We start from the raw sequence: 13,452 nt of genomic DNA on the forward strand, positions 1-13,452 counted from the left end.
TCACTACCTAAGTCCGCAGGGCAACGGTGATGTCACTGAGGGGTCCAGCCATGTCTAGAGTCAAGAAGTGGTTAGGCCCCTGTGTGACATGAAATGTCTGATGTATTTCCTGTTGAGATATGGCCTAGTTTGGTTGAGGTAGCATACATACTGTAGTGCTTAAAGAGAATAACGATCAAATTTAGATACAATTTGTATCCTGGTCAGATCATAAGGTCAGGAAAAACTCATTACCTTCCCTCGTTCATCTCTCTCCATCTCTCCCAGGTGCAGTCAGAGATAAAGAAGAAGTGGCAGCGATGGAAGCTGGGCATGAACGTCCTGGACGACCTTCGCAACACAGGCAGCAACACGCCACAGGGGGGCACCGGCGGCGGGCAGTGCCACCACGACCCGCCCTGCCAGCCTGACTGTCCACAGGAGGATACCCACAACCTCTTCTCGGACGCCTCCGCCTCGGGGCCGCATGCCCACCCGCGCCCACACCACCACCCAGGGGCCAAAAAGGGAAAGGCCTACTGCTACATTTCCGCCCGCAAGCAGGTGCTGAACGGCCTTGATGGAGCTCCGCTGGAAAAAGGGGGCGGAGAGGGAGCCATCAAATACTCTGAGAGCTACTGCTGAGTGGCTCGGTGAGGGGGCTAATGACTAGCTGGCTACCTTTGTCATTTCTAGTGGGTGGAATCCAAAGCAGACAACCTGCCTGCTTCAGTTGTGTACTTCCAGATCTATGTGGCCGACTGTAGTTAGTGTTTCATCGAACCCATGTCTTAATAGTTGTGTGAACATGATCCGGGACTCATTGGATGATTGGCAGAATGTTTTTTCTGCACTGGCCAATCAGGCTGTGTGTTGTGACTCCTATAGGTTTTCAGTAGCAGATAAGATGACCCATCCCAAGTGCAATATCGCCTCAATCGACCTAGATTGACTTTTTAAAATTTTATTTAAGCTTTATTTAACTTATTTACAATGACAGCCTACCCTGGCCAAACCCGGACGACGCTGGGCCAATTGTACGCCGCCCTATGGGACTTCCAGATGTTGAGGAAAGCTACTTCAATTAGGAAATGAACACCGTCCAACCTTGATCTGCTCTGATTCGACTGTTTTGGGGGTTTGCTTCTTTTGTTTTCTACCTCTTGCTCTACTAGTGGACAAAATGGAAACGTTATGTGCCAACCGTGGACCGTCTTTTCATGTGCAATGGATAATTCTAACAATAGTGTGTCTATATGTTGGTATTGGACAAACTCAGTGAGGGACTTAGAGAAGGCAAGAGGGGAGTAAAACCAATATTGTCTTCCCCAGTGAGCTAGCTGCACAAACACTATGGTTTCCCTTGGCAACACTGTGTTTTGAATTCTTCTCACCCAATCGTTTAACATCTCTAAAGCCCCTTGCTCACTCGTCATACATTTACTGCAACCTTATAGGCTTAACTGAATACAGTGAGCAAAGGAATGGCGTTCTTACGCAATATCGTAGACCTTAAGGCAGGCACATTACTATCATGGTGGTGGCTGTGTCTGCAAATGAGAAAGATACATTCTCGGATTACACGCACTGTCAAAATGGGTTGAATGATTTGTAAGGTCCTATTGACATAGTGAAAACTATCACAGAATGGAAGGTGAACGTAATTTAGAGGTCTTTTAAGCGCTGTATCTACATGCAAATGAAAAGACGATAACTGGAATGGCGTAGTCTGTGGCACCTTCTTTCATCTTCTCGATTTATCACAGGCTTATGCAATCTGAACTGCATATGATCTCTATCGCGGTGAGTTCTGGTAGCCTGTTGCCCTCCACAAATAGTTTTTTTTTCTTGTAGGTTTTCCAGACTAACCATAACCACTTACCAACCAGCTGACAGTTTTATATTCCCCTGACCACAGGTCGTAACATGCCTAGAGGGAATCTCTCTGGGAATTAAGGTCCCAGTCCCCAGTACCCCTGCTGTCATGTGGCCTAGACACTATGGTGCAATAGGAAATGGCGCTCTACATGATGAACCACAGCTACAAAATGCTCAAGTAGTCTACTGTATGTGTGTTGATGGTATGTAGGTCTATGTGTCTGACAGCATGTTTGCAAAGCTAGGATCCATTCTATTCATCCTATGTGAAGACATCTGTTACATTACATATATCTGTGCAAGGATGAAACAAACTCAGTTCTCCAGGCTGGAATCTGTGACAAACTAAATGTTTTGCCCTGATTACAAACTCACCCTTAGTGAAGATTTGAAATACCAATCAACCAATATGAGTTTCGCTAAAAGGCCACTTCTTTTTGTGTGTGAACCCAGCTAACAATCTCCTACTCTTATTTAAAGAAGGGTCTCAATCTAAAACGAACACAGCATTGTCCCTAACTTCTCCAGATATAGCTTGACTACTCGGTGTCTATGGATCTGTCTGAGCATCCAGAGCCCTCAACTCATTTTACGGTTTGTCATTTGAGGGTCACATTGCACCTAGTCGCTATTCCCCGGTTGAACAGTGGTTCTATAGGCAATTAAACCAGGCAGCTGTCAACTTCCCTGTATTTCTGTCTTCTCATTCACTCCAAATGGGACCAACCCATTACCCAAGCATGTCCACCATCCATCTCTCAGTGTCATCAAAATGTATTATGTCATACAAATGAACTGATCATTTATTTCACTAGCAGTATTCCTACTAAGGTCATTACTGGTGCTTGCCTCGATGCCTCTGGTGGCATAGATCACTACTCTAATGGTGTGTGTGTGTGTGTGTGTGTGTGTGTGAGATATTATCTTAATTTCCAAAGTGGCTTGGCTGAAGCTCACAAATTCTGAAATAGCATTCACAAACTGAGCGTTGTACTTTACATATCCTCTTGTATAATGTACCTTTGGCAACAGCACATGTAACCTTTTGGAATTTTGTTTGTAAAACTGCTTATGTCAGACATTGACTCTTCAATAAATAAAAAACTATCGGATGTAGCATAGAGTTAGTTAGCATTGCTAGTATGTGTTACAGTGGTGCCGTGACCTGGATCTAGGAGAGTGGACAGTAAACTGTGGTCAAAGGGTGGTGGATTCCATGGATGCCTACGGTAGAACCATGCAGTGAGTTAGTACTGGACTGTCACCCTGGACCCATAATGCATTGGGTCCATTGTGGCATGGGTGGAACGTATTACGTAAACGGACATGACCTTCTGACTTAACTCGACATGTTCTATATACCTGTCAACGGGTAAACTGGGTGCACTGACACTCTAGTGATATTTCAGTGTGTGTGAATATGTTATCACGGGGCAATTACAGTACAAAGAACAGCACCAAATCTGACATGCTGTATATGTGACACTATTTTTATTCACTTTTTATGTACATGTTTGTTATTTTCACCAGTCATTTAAATTAAATTATTCTTAATCTGCCAGTTTAAGTATTTGTCTATTTTTTTTGTATCTAACAAAAAAATAGATATTAATAATGAAAGATATGACCACTTTGCTGTTGAGCCTCCTTGTTCAGAAAATAAATCACATTGAATTTCATGAAGATTAAAAGTTGTTTTATCAATTAAATATTTGCTGTCCTGAGTTTGACATAGCATGTGTAGGGGCGCGCCAGGCGGCCAATAAAGTAGGATACTACAGTATCGTCAATTTCCTCTGGAGGTTTTGTGCCCCTGAAGGTGAAGCGCTGAAGAAGGGAAGTAAAGAATAGGAAGAGCACCATCCTGGGAATCCCCATTCCATCTCCCAGGCAGGAACGCTTCCCTGAGGGACAATGAGAGAGGTTACCTTCAGTACTCAACCTACAATCCTGGGACAGAAACCTACACATATATTTCACTGGTCATCCCCAAAGCCAACACCTGCTTTGGCCGCCTTTCCTTCCAGTTCTCTGCTGCCAATGACTGGAACTAATTGCAAAAATAACTGAAGTTGGAGACTTACAGTGGGGCAAAAAAGTATTTAGTCAGCCACCAATTGTGCAAGTTCTCCCACGTAAAAAGATGAGAGAGGCCTGTAATTTTCATCATAGGTACACTTCAACTATGACAGACAAAATGAGAAAAGAAATCCAGAAAATCACATTGTAGGATTTTTTATGAATTTATTTTCAAATTATGGTGGAAAATAAGTATTTGGTCAATAACAAAAGTTTATCTCAATACTTTGTTATATACCCTTTGTTGGCAATGACAGAGGTCAAACGTTTTCTGTAAGTCTTCACAAGGTTTTCACACACTGTTGCTGGTATTTTGGCCCATTCCTCCATGGAAATCTCCTCTAGAGCAATGAAGTTTGGGGGGGATTTTTGCTCACCGTTCTTGTGATCATTTTGACCCCACGAGGTGAGATCTTGCGAGGATCCCCAGATCGAGGGAGATTATCAGTGGTCTTGTATGTCTTCCATTTCCTAATAATTGCTCCCACAGTTTATTTCTTCAAACCAAGCTGCTTACCTATTGCAGATTCAGTCTTCCCAGCCTGGTGCAGGTCTACAATTTTGTTTCTGGTGTCCTTTGACAGCTCTTTGGTCTTGGCTATAGTGGAGTTTGGAGTGTGACTGTTTGAGGTTGTGGACAGGTGTCTTTTATACTGATAACAAGTTCAAACAGGTGCCATTAATATAGGTAACGAGTGGAGGACAGAGGAACCTCTTAAAGAAGAAGTTACAGGTCTGTGAGAGCCAGAAATCTTGCTTGTTTGTAGGTGACCAAATACTTATTTTCCACCATAATTTGCAAATAAATTCATTACAAATCCTACAATGTGATTTTCTGGATTATTTTTCTAATTTTGTCTGTCATAGTTGAAGTGTACCTATGATGAAAATTACAGGCCTCTCTCATCTTTTTAAGTGGGAGAACTTGCACAATTTTCTGCCCCACTGTAACTCTGCAATGTTGGATTGTATTGGAGAGTCTCAATTGGTGGCTGACTAAATACATTTTTTGCCCCACTGTATATCTCCCTCACTAACTTTAAGTGTCAGCTGTCAGAGCAGCTTACCAATCGCCGCAGCTGTACACAGGCCATCTGTAAATAGCCCATCCAACCAACTACCTACCACATCCCCATATTTGTTTTGTTTTTCTGCTCTTTTGCACACCAGTATTTCTACCTGCACATCCTCATCTGCACATATAACTCTAGTGTTAATTGCTAAATTGTAATTACTTCGCCACTATTGGCCTATTTATTGCCTTACTTCCTTACTTCATTTGCACACACTGTATACAGATTTTTCTATTGTGTTACTGTACGATTGTTTATCCCATGTGTAACTCGGTGTTGTTTTTGTCGCACTGCTTTGCTTTATCTTGGCCAGGTCGCAGTTATAAATGCGAACTTGTTCTCAACAGGCCTACCTGGTAAAATAAAGGTGAAATAAAAAAATTAAAAATAAAACAAACACATTGGCCTTGTTTGATATGCAAAACATATCAAACAAGATTTTAGCAATGTGTATGTATATTGTGTGATGATGATGAGGCTTTTCCTCTGAGAGCTACTATGGAGTGGTTCTTGTTTTCACAGTCTCATATTATTTTATTAGCCACTTGTAACATGATCTTACCCAGTCCAAAAGCAAGAAATCCATTGTTTTCCTTAAAGTGTCCATTTTCATCCAGGAAGTTCTCTGGGTCAAACTCATCTGGCTTCTTGAACAGTTTGGGGTCAAACAGCACAGAGGACAACAATGGAAACACTGTGGTACCCTGGAAGAATTACAAAAGAGCGCTTACATAAAACAATTGGCAGTTTAGCAGGTAAAAATAATAGATGTTTGGGATAAGTTTTCAGAAACGGTGGTCACCTTTGGGATGTGGTAATTGTGGAACGTTGTGTCTCGGGTCATTTGGTGAGGGACAGCAGTGGGAGCAAGACACATACTTCTCTGAATTTCATGGATGACAGCGTCCGTGTAGGGCATCTTATGTCTGTCGTCAGCCGTGGGGACTCTGTTCGAGCCAATCACCTCGTCTATCTCCTTCTGAACTTTCTCTGAGGAAGAGACAGTCATAGACGTTCATAGCATTTGGGTTCTGTCATGTATGTTTATATACCGTGTTTATAGTGTATTGAGAATGAAGAAATGTCAGCATGTATGTGCTGCTTACATGGTATGTAATGTAAACTCTCTGTTGCAGCTCTTCTTTGGCTGGTTTTCCAGACCCATATTATTCCTCTGACTAAAAACATGTTCAATAGGGAATCTCCATTCAGTATAGTGCTTTTTAGTCCAAGAAAAGGCTTAATCTGCATCCTGGAAACTGGCCCATTAAGTTGGGTTGCAGTATTATTTGCTATATTTGCAATAAATGAGTATAACTTCAATAACAGTGATACAGAAGAGAGGATACCTTGTATGTCAGGGTACTTGATCATCATCAGACAGGCGTGTGATAGGGTGGAGGACAGGGTCTCTGTGCTGGCAGCAAACAGATCCCACACACACGGAAACAAGTTGTCATAGTTGAACTCGGTCCCTGGCTGATCTTTCTCCTAAGGAAAGTTGGAAGATACCTCTAAATCATACACTGATAGGACATTTATGAGAAAGTTTGAGAGAAAGTTTGACTTTGCAAAAAGATTCAGACACAAGTAATCATGAATCATATATTTAGGAAAGCAGTGCCTTCTGGTGGCTAGTTGGTGCTATTACATATTTTTGATACTTCAAGAGGTTTAACATTAAATTCCAGAAATCAATCACTGTTTTACCTCCAGCATTTTAACCAAGAATACATCAAAGTAGTCCTGGGGGTTAGAGGTGTCCAGGCATTTAAGGCGACGATCTGCTTCCAGTCGTATGTAAGCTTTGGCCTTGTCTATGGCCTTAAACAGCTCTTGGTGTTTTCCTGGAAAGCACTCAACGATTCTGGGGGAAATGTTGTACAGCTGGAAGAGGAGCAACATAGGAAACATGGGAAGGAAAGGGTGGTTGTTATACTTTTGTTATCATTATCCATTTTGGCAGGCAAGCTTATAAGACACAATCAAGCCATGGTTTGGAAGAGCAGGTGTAGATAAATAACAGGCATTTCATAAGAATTCACCCCCCTTGGATTTTTTTCACATTTTGTTGCATTACAAAGTGGGATTGAAATGGATACAATTGTGATTTCTTTGTCACACAAAATACCTCATAATGTCAAAGTGAAAAGAACATTATATAAATGTTTTCATATTAATAATAAATAAAGAACTAAAATGTCTTAAGTTATAAAAGTATTCACCCTTTGTTATGGCAAATCATATAATAAGTTGCATGGACAATAATAGTGTTTAACATGATTTTTGAATGACTAAACCATCTTTGTACCACACACACACAATTATCTGTAAGGTCCCTCGGTTGAGTAGTGTTTTTCGAGCACAGATTCAACCACCAATGCCTTGCATTAAACAGACACTGAATATCTCCTTGATCATGGTAAAGTTATTAATTAGGCTTAAGATTGTGTATCAATACAACCAATCATGTATTTTTTTTAAAGGGAAATCGCTGAGCAGTGTCCTTCCTCTCCGGCAACTGAGTTAGGAAGGACACCTGTATCTTTGTAGTGACTGGGTGTATTGACATACCATACAAAGTGTAATTAATAACTTCACTATGCTCAAAGTGATATTCAGTGTCTGCTTTTACATTTTTTTTACACACCTACCAATAGGTGCCCTTCTTTGCGGGGCATTGGAAAACCTACCTGGTCTTTGTGGTTGAATCTGTGTTTAAAATTCATTGCTCGACTGAGGGACCTTACAGATAATTGTATGCGTGGGGTACAGAGATGAGGTAGTCATTCAAAAATCATTTATTCTTGAACTTATTTAGGCTTTTGAATAGTTATTGACTCAAGACATTTCAGCTTTTAATGTTTAACCTCAAATGTAATGGCAAAATGTAGGTTTCCGCCTAAATAGACATACCCAAAAGTAACTGCTATTCATGTCTAATTACATGATTCGGACATGCCAAAACGTGGTATATATGGAAAGAAGACATCTGGGAGATTATGAGGAAATTATAAGAAGATACATAGGAGTTATAGTTCAGAATACACAAGATCAAGTACACATAAAATAAGTTTTTTTTTGTTTTATATTTTGAAAGTCATCTATCATTGACAAGCTATGAGTGAATTATTGATGCCCAGAGCTGGAAAGACATCAGACGGCTTCCACAACATGCGAACAATATCAGAAAAAAATGGGATTGAATGACCTAACAACTAGAAATGGGCAGATGTTTAAGTAAGTGGTGTCAGGTGTGGTCACGGGTCGTTTCCAAGTGTCCCTAAACCTCTCCAAATGGCATATGTCTGTAAATTAGATAATACCAATGCAATTGCATATTTGCAATCTCGAAATGCTATTTGTTCAGTATAAAAGCAATTTCTACCATGTCAACCTAATTGTGGTGTTGTTATCCAGGGTACATTCAAGTGTCCTTTCAACCACTCCAAAGTGTCCGAATGTGGTAATTGCACTGTTTTTGCACACTGGATGTGCCTAAAAAATTTTGTTCACTATAAAAACAAAATTTCTACAACATCAACCTCTCTCAAACATTGTGGTGGTGTCCGGGGACATACAGAGGATATCCAAGTGTTTTTTCAACCTCTCCAAAGTGCCTGAACGTTTAGCCTAGACATATCCAGTGTATTGGTCCCACACACTAATTAATTGTTTACAAAAACAATATAAAATTAACAGATATATTTAAAAAAAATATATAAAATGTCTTATTAAACACAAACTTGGTTACACACGTGTCCTTCACTAAAAAAGGTGCAAAAATATAAATAATCTGAACTATTTACAAATGGCATTTGTGTTTGTTTTGCAACCCAGGTGTAGATGATTATATTTCATATTCACCGTAGCTTGTCCATGTCGTGATAGGCTTTGAAGAGGTCCATCTCTGCCAGGAAACAAAAAGCTGGCATTTCGGACAAAAGATCAGCCATTTCACCTTCCCATCGTGTTTTGTTCAATGCTTGCAGTTCTTCCTTTTGTCTTTTGGCATGTTTGTTGGATAGTGGCGCTCACCTTGAGTGTGGGGTCTTGTGATGGTTGTGAGGTTTCTTTGGACCCCCAATTCAGCCATCTCTAAAACTGTTTGACCTTTTGCTTTGGCCATCTGCTTGTGGAGAATGAAAGCATTTACTGTAGCAATGTCCACAAAGTGGTAAAAAAAAATAATATTATACCACTTCCTGGTCTTGTGAAGGACCTGGTAGTAGACTATGAAAGCATCAGATAGGTCGACACACCACATGCTGGGATTGCAGACCTTCACAGAAACGGGGACATTCTTCCTTTTTTACCCTTCTTTAGACACGGTTGTTATTGAATGCCTTATGCTGTGTGGTGAGCATGGTTACTTCCCTAGTGTCCTTCCATTTCACAAAAAGCAGCTTGTTAGTCCTGTTCTAACGTATGGTCCCCCTCTCCGCTGGTTTTGTCATGTTGTTTACCTTGGGGAAACTGTTAGGACAAATGGTGCCACAAGCCCTATTTTCTTTTTCAAGAGGGTGACTGACATAGCAGTGAGGGGTGAAGACCTTGACCGGCAGGGGTGCTTGCTGCTTGCTGGGGAAGTGTGGCTCCCAAATGGGTGGCTCCCAAATCCCAGGCTCTGTCGTAACCGGCCGTGACCGGGAGGTCCATGGGGCGACGCACAATTGGTCTAGCGTCGTCTGGGTTAAGGAGGGTTTGGCCGTTAGGGAAATCCTTGTCTCATCGCGCAACAGTGACTCCTGTGGCGGGGGCAGGTGCAGTGCGCGCAAACCAAGGTTGCCAGGTGCACAGTGTTTCCTCCGACACATTGGTGCGGCTGGATTCCGGGTTGGATGGCGCCATGTTAAGAAGCAGTGTGGTTGGGTTGTGTATCGGAGGACGCATGACTTTCAACCTTCTTCTCTCCCGAGCCCGTACGGGAGCAACTAAACAATTGGATACCACGAAATTGGGGAGAAAATGGGTAAAATTCAAAAGAGAACAACAAAAAACACCAAGCCTAAACATTATCTGTACGGTGACTCACATAGGTGTGAAGCACACACAGTGCAATCAGTGACAGTTTGAAGACAAAGGCAGAAGTGAAAACGACAAATAAACAACGGCCATGATAATTTAGTGGCCTTTCCAAAGTTACAAGGATGAAACTTTTAACAGAAAACAGTCAACTAATATGAAACATAGACAATAACTACTTTAGAATTATATAACATTGAAATTACTTGTTACATAGGCCTAGCAGACAACTTAAAAATAAAAAACGAAATACATATAATTTAGCTATATAAAGTAATGAAAATAATTTACTTACAGATCTAAAAGTGGATCCAATCCTTCTTTAAAGCAGCCGATTCGAAATACTCATTGTCCAAATCGCTCCCCTGATCCGAGTCCAGCATTTTATTTAAAGTTTCTATGTCGGTATACTTATTTATAGCTTCCTTTTTTTAGCTGTTCGACATTCTTAGTTTGGACAACAAAAACTCGCCATTGAGAAGCGATCTTTTATGCTAAAGAGATTAAATTAAAGCGATGAAATCTGTTGACAATGTAATGCAGTGTGCTTGGTGCTTCTCGTCTCTCGTAAATTAAACATTTTGACTCTCGGGGCTGGTGATCAATATAACGGTAGCTCACAGGCAAACAAAGAAGATATCCTCATGATCTGTGGAATCCCGGCTTTCGGTGTGAATCGATGTATTCCGTGTTTATTTCGTTTATGCTCCACAACGCTAACCAGAATGTAGGTGGCAGCCATCTTGAAATGAGGTCATTGGCTCGGCCTGCCCATATACATTCGCATACCCATTTATGATAGTAAGTAACACCAAATATTTTAAGGCACAGATCAATAGCCAATATATTCAGCTTTCCGCAGACACCCTGCTTTTGCAGATAGGGTCCCCAAATATGGGGACTTTACATTTAAGAGGTTAATTAATTTGTAGAAATGTATAAAACATAATTCCACTTTGACATTATAGGGTATGGTCTGTAGGCCAGTGACATGTTGTTGTTGTTTTTTAATTCAGGCTGTAACACAAAAAAATGTGGAAGTCAAGAAGTGTGAATACTTTCTGAAGGCACTGCATGTGCTACCATACCATTGACACTTTGCTTTTTAGCATGTCGAAGTATGTATAGACAGGCTTGTAGAAGATCTGAAACTCTGGGTCGTTGTATTCAAACCTGCGCCCAAGGACTATGGACCAGAATAGGTTGATGATAGTATGGAACAGGAGCTCTTTGGGGTTCACAGTGGAATCTGGAAGAGACAGCAAACAAGCATAAATACGCATGCATGCACACCACAGGAGGTTGGTGGAACCTTAATTGGGGAGGACAGGCTCGTGGTAATGGCTGGAGCGGAATTAGTGGAACGGTATCAAATACATCAAACACGTGGTTTCCATGTCTTTGATGCCATTCCATTTATTCTGATCCAGCCATTATTATGAGCCGTCCTCCCCTCAGCAGCCTATTTTGATGCACACACACACACACACAAACAGATGTCACAGACATACCTCCATATTCACTGAAGGCTTTCACTAGACTCTTAGCTTCCTCTTGGACTCTCTCCTCGAGGCTCCTGCATCCTATTCCGAGGTTTTTCAGGGACATCAAGGAGAAGTTGCGAAGAGTTTTCCATCTCTGCCCATTACTTGATCCCACCCCTAGATTGATGAGTACGACAGGACAGAGGCACAGACAGATAGGATGAATATAGCACAGTAGTTCCCTCTTCTAAGAAAAGTCAATTTTCACAGAGATTGACTATGACACGTGTGTCACACCATCCCTCTTCCATTCATTTCACTCACCGTGCTCGTTAAAGAGTTTCAGGGTAATGGCAGGGTTGGCTCTTCCATTGAACTCTTCTCCTTGGTCTACCAGAGCTTCCTTGATGGCCTGATAGCCAGAGACCACCACTACAGGTTTGGGGCCCAACCACACAGTAAACACTGAGCCGTATTTCTTACTGAGCTGATGAGAGGAGGTGAGAGGTTCTTGAACTGCTTCATGATCTTAGTACAACTGTCTTATCCCCACACAACCCCAAATAAGGCTGTTTAATCCCATTGTCTCTAAACAAACAATCAGGGTTAGGTAGATTACTTTCTGATTGTTGCTAGGTACCTGCCCCAAATTATAATCAGTAATGTAACTTTTGGAATATACAAACTCAGTAACATAATCTGATTACTTTCAGTTACATTTTGGATTACTTGCCCCTTTAAGAGGCAATAGAAACATATAACAATTATCCAACAAATGGATTTGGTGTGTCATCATATTGGTCTCTGATTGTTCCACTTGCTCAGGTGGAACAAACTTAAACTTTTGCCTTTTTTAAACGCTGAATTGAATGTAATTTATGGGGGAATAAATGTTGTTGTCTTTCTCATATTCATCCTTTCTGAATTTAAAAGTAAACCAATAATCAATCATCTCGTTTTTCAAAAGTTGCTCTAATCTGATTACAATCATTCGGGTGGTAAGGTAACTGACTACAGTTGTTCTTTTTGTAATCAGACAACATGTATCTGATGACAACACATGTAATCAGTTACTCCCCAACCCTGCAAACAATGTATACTGCAGCTTCAAATGATTAGAACTATGATATTGATCTATGACTGCAGCGCTTGCCTCCATAGCTCCATCTATGACTGAGAAAATCAGACAGCTTGTGGCTTTTAACTGACCTCCATGTAGGACTTGTCCGGTCGTTTCAGATCCATTTGTAACAAGTTACCAAGAAGAGGAATTAGTGAAGGACCCGGTGGCAAATGTCCATAACTTCTCTCTTTCCCCATCTACTTCCAAAGTAAAATAATAATGGCTATGGCCATTATTATGGACAAAATGTCAGTCTGCAGTACATGTTGTAAATCCATGTTCTAAGTCACTTGAGGATTGAGATGTGTCAGAGCAACGTGGCAGTTACTCTTAGCTATGTAGGCAGAGAGAGAGAAAGACCACATGAAACCTAATTCATAAAAAAAGCTGCTACAGGTTAGCTGTGGTTGGAAGGTAAACAGGGAACTATACTTGAACAAGAAAGACGTGTTCCCACAATACCTTTAGGGTATGTACACCCTCCTGCACTGTATATAGCCTATTTTAATAGACGACTTGCATAACTGTTTTGTAAACATTTTATGCAGACAAAATCATTGAAGGAAATACCCACACAATAGACAGATTCAAATCTAATTGTATTGGTTGTAGCTCTGAAAGTGCAGTAGAACCTAACAACACAAAACAATACAAACAAATATAAAAGATAAAAAGAAAGTAATTATAAAAATATTGTAACGAGCAATATCAGACTCCAGAATATGAATGTATATGTATATGCTTGTGTGTATCGAGATTATGGACAGTATGTGAATAGAACACGTGTGTAGTTGTAGTTATATAGGAAATA

General features: G+C 40.8%; 1 protein-coding gene and 1 pseudogene across 2 annotated transcripts in view; one reads left to right on the forward strand and one right to left on the reverse strand.

The window, feature by feature from the left end:
* LOC135546150 (glucagon receptor-like) overlaps positions 1-3,416 on the forward strand; it is a 34,529-nt gene extending 31,113 nt beyond the window's left edge. For both annotated transcript variants that reach the window (XM_064974338.1, XM_064974339.1), the window contains exon 14: positions 268-3,416. In XM_064974338.1, the coding sequence (XP_064830410.1) occupies positions 268-624 (357 nt within the window). In that variant the 3' untranslated portion in view covers positions 625-3,416. The remainder of the gene's footprint in view (positions 1-267) is intronic.
* Positions 3,411-12,919, reverse strand: LOC135546151 (cytochrome P450 2M1-like; annotated as a pseudogene).
* Between the last annotated feature and the right edge of the window lie 533 nt (positions 12,920-13,452).

This window comes from Oncorhynchus masou, chromosome 9 (assembly GCF_036934945.1).
Source record: "Oncorhynchus masou masou isolate Uvic2021 chromosome 9, UVic_Omas_1.1, whole genome shotgun sequence".
Lineage (NCBI taxonomy): Eukaryota > Metazoa > Chordata > Actinopteri > Salmoniformes > Salmonidae > Oncorhynchus > Oncorhynchus masou.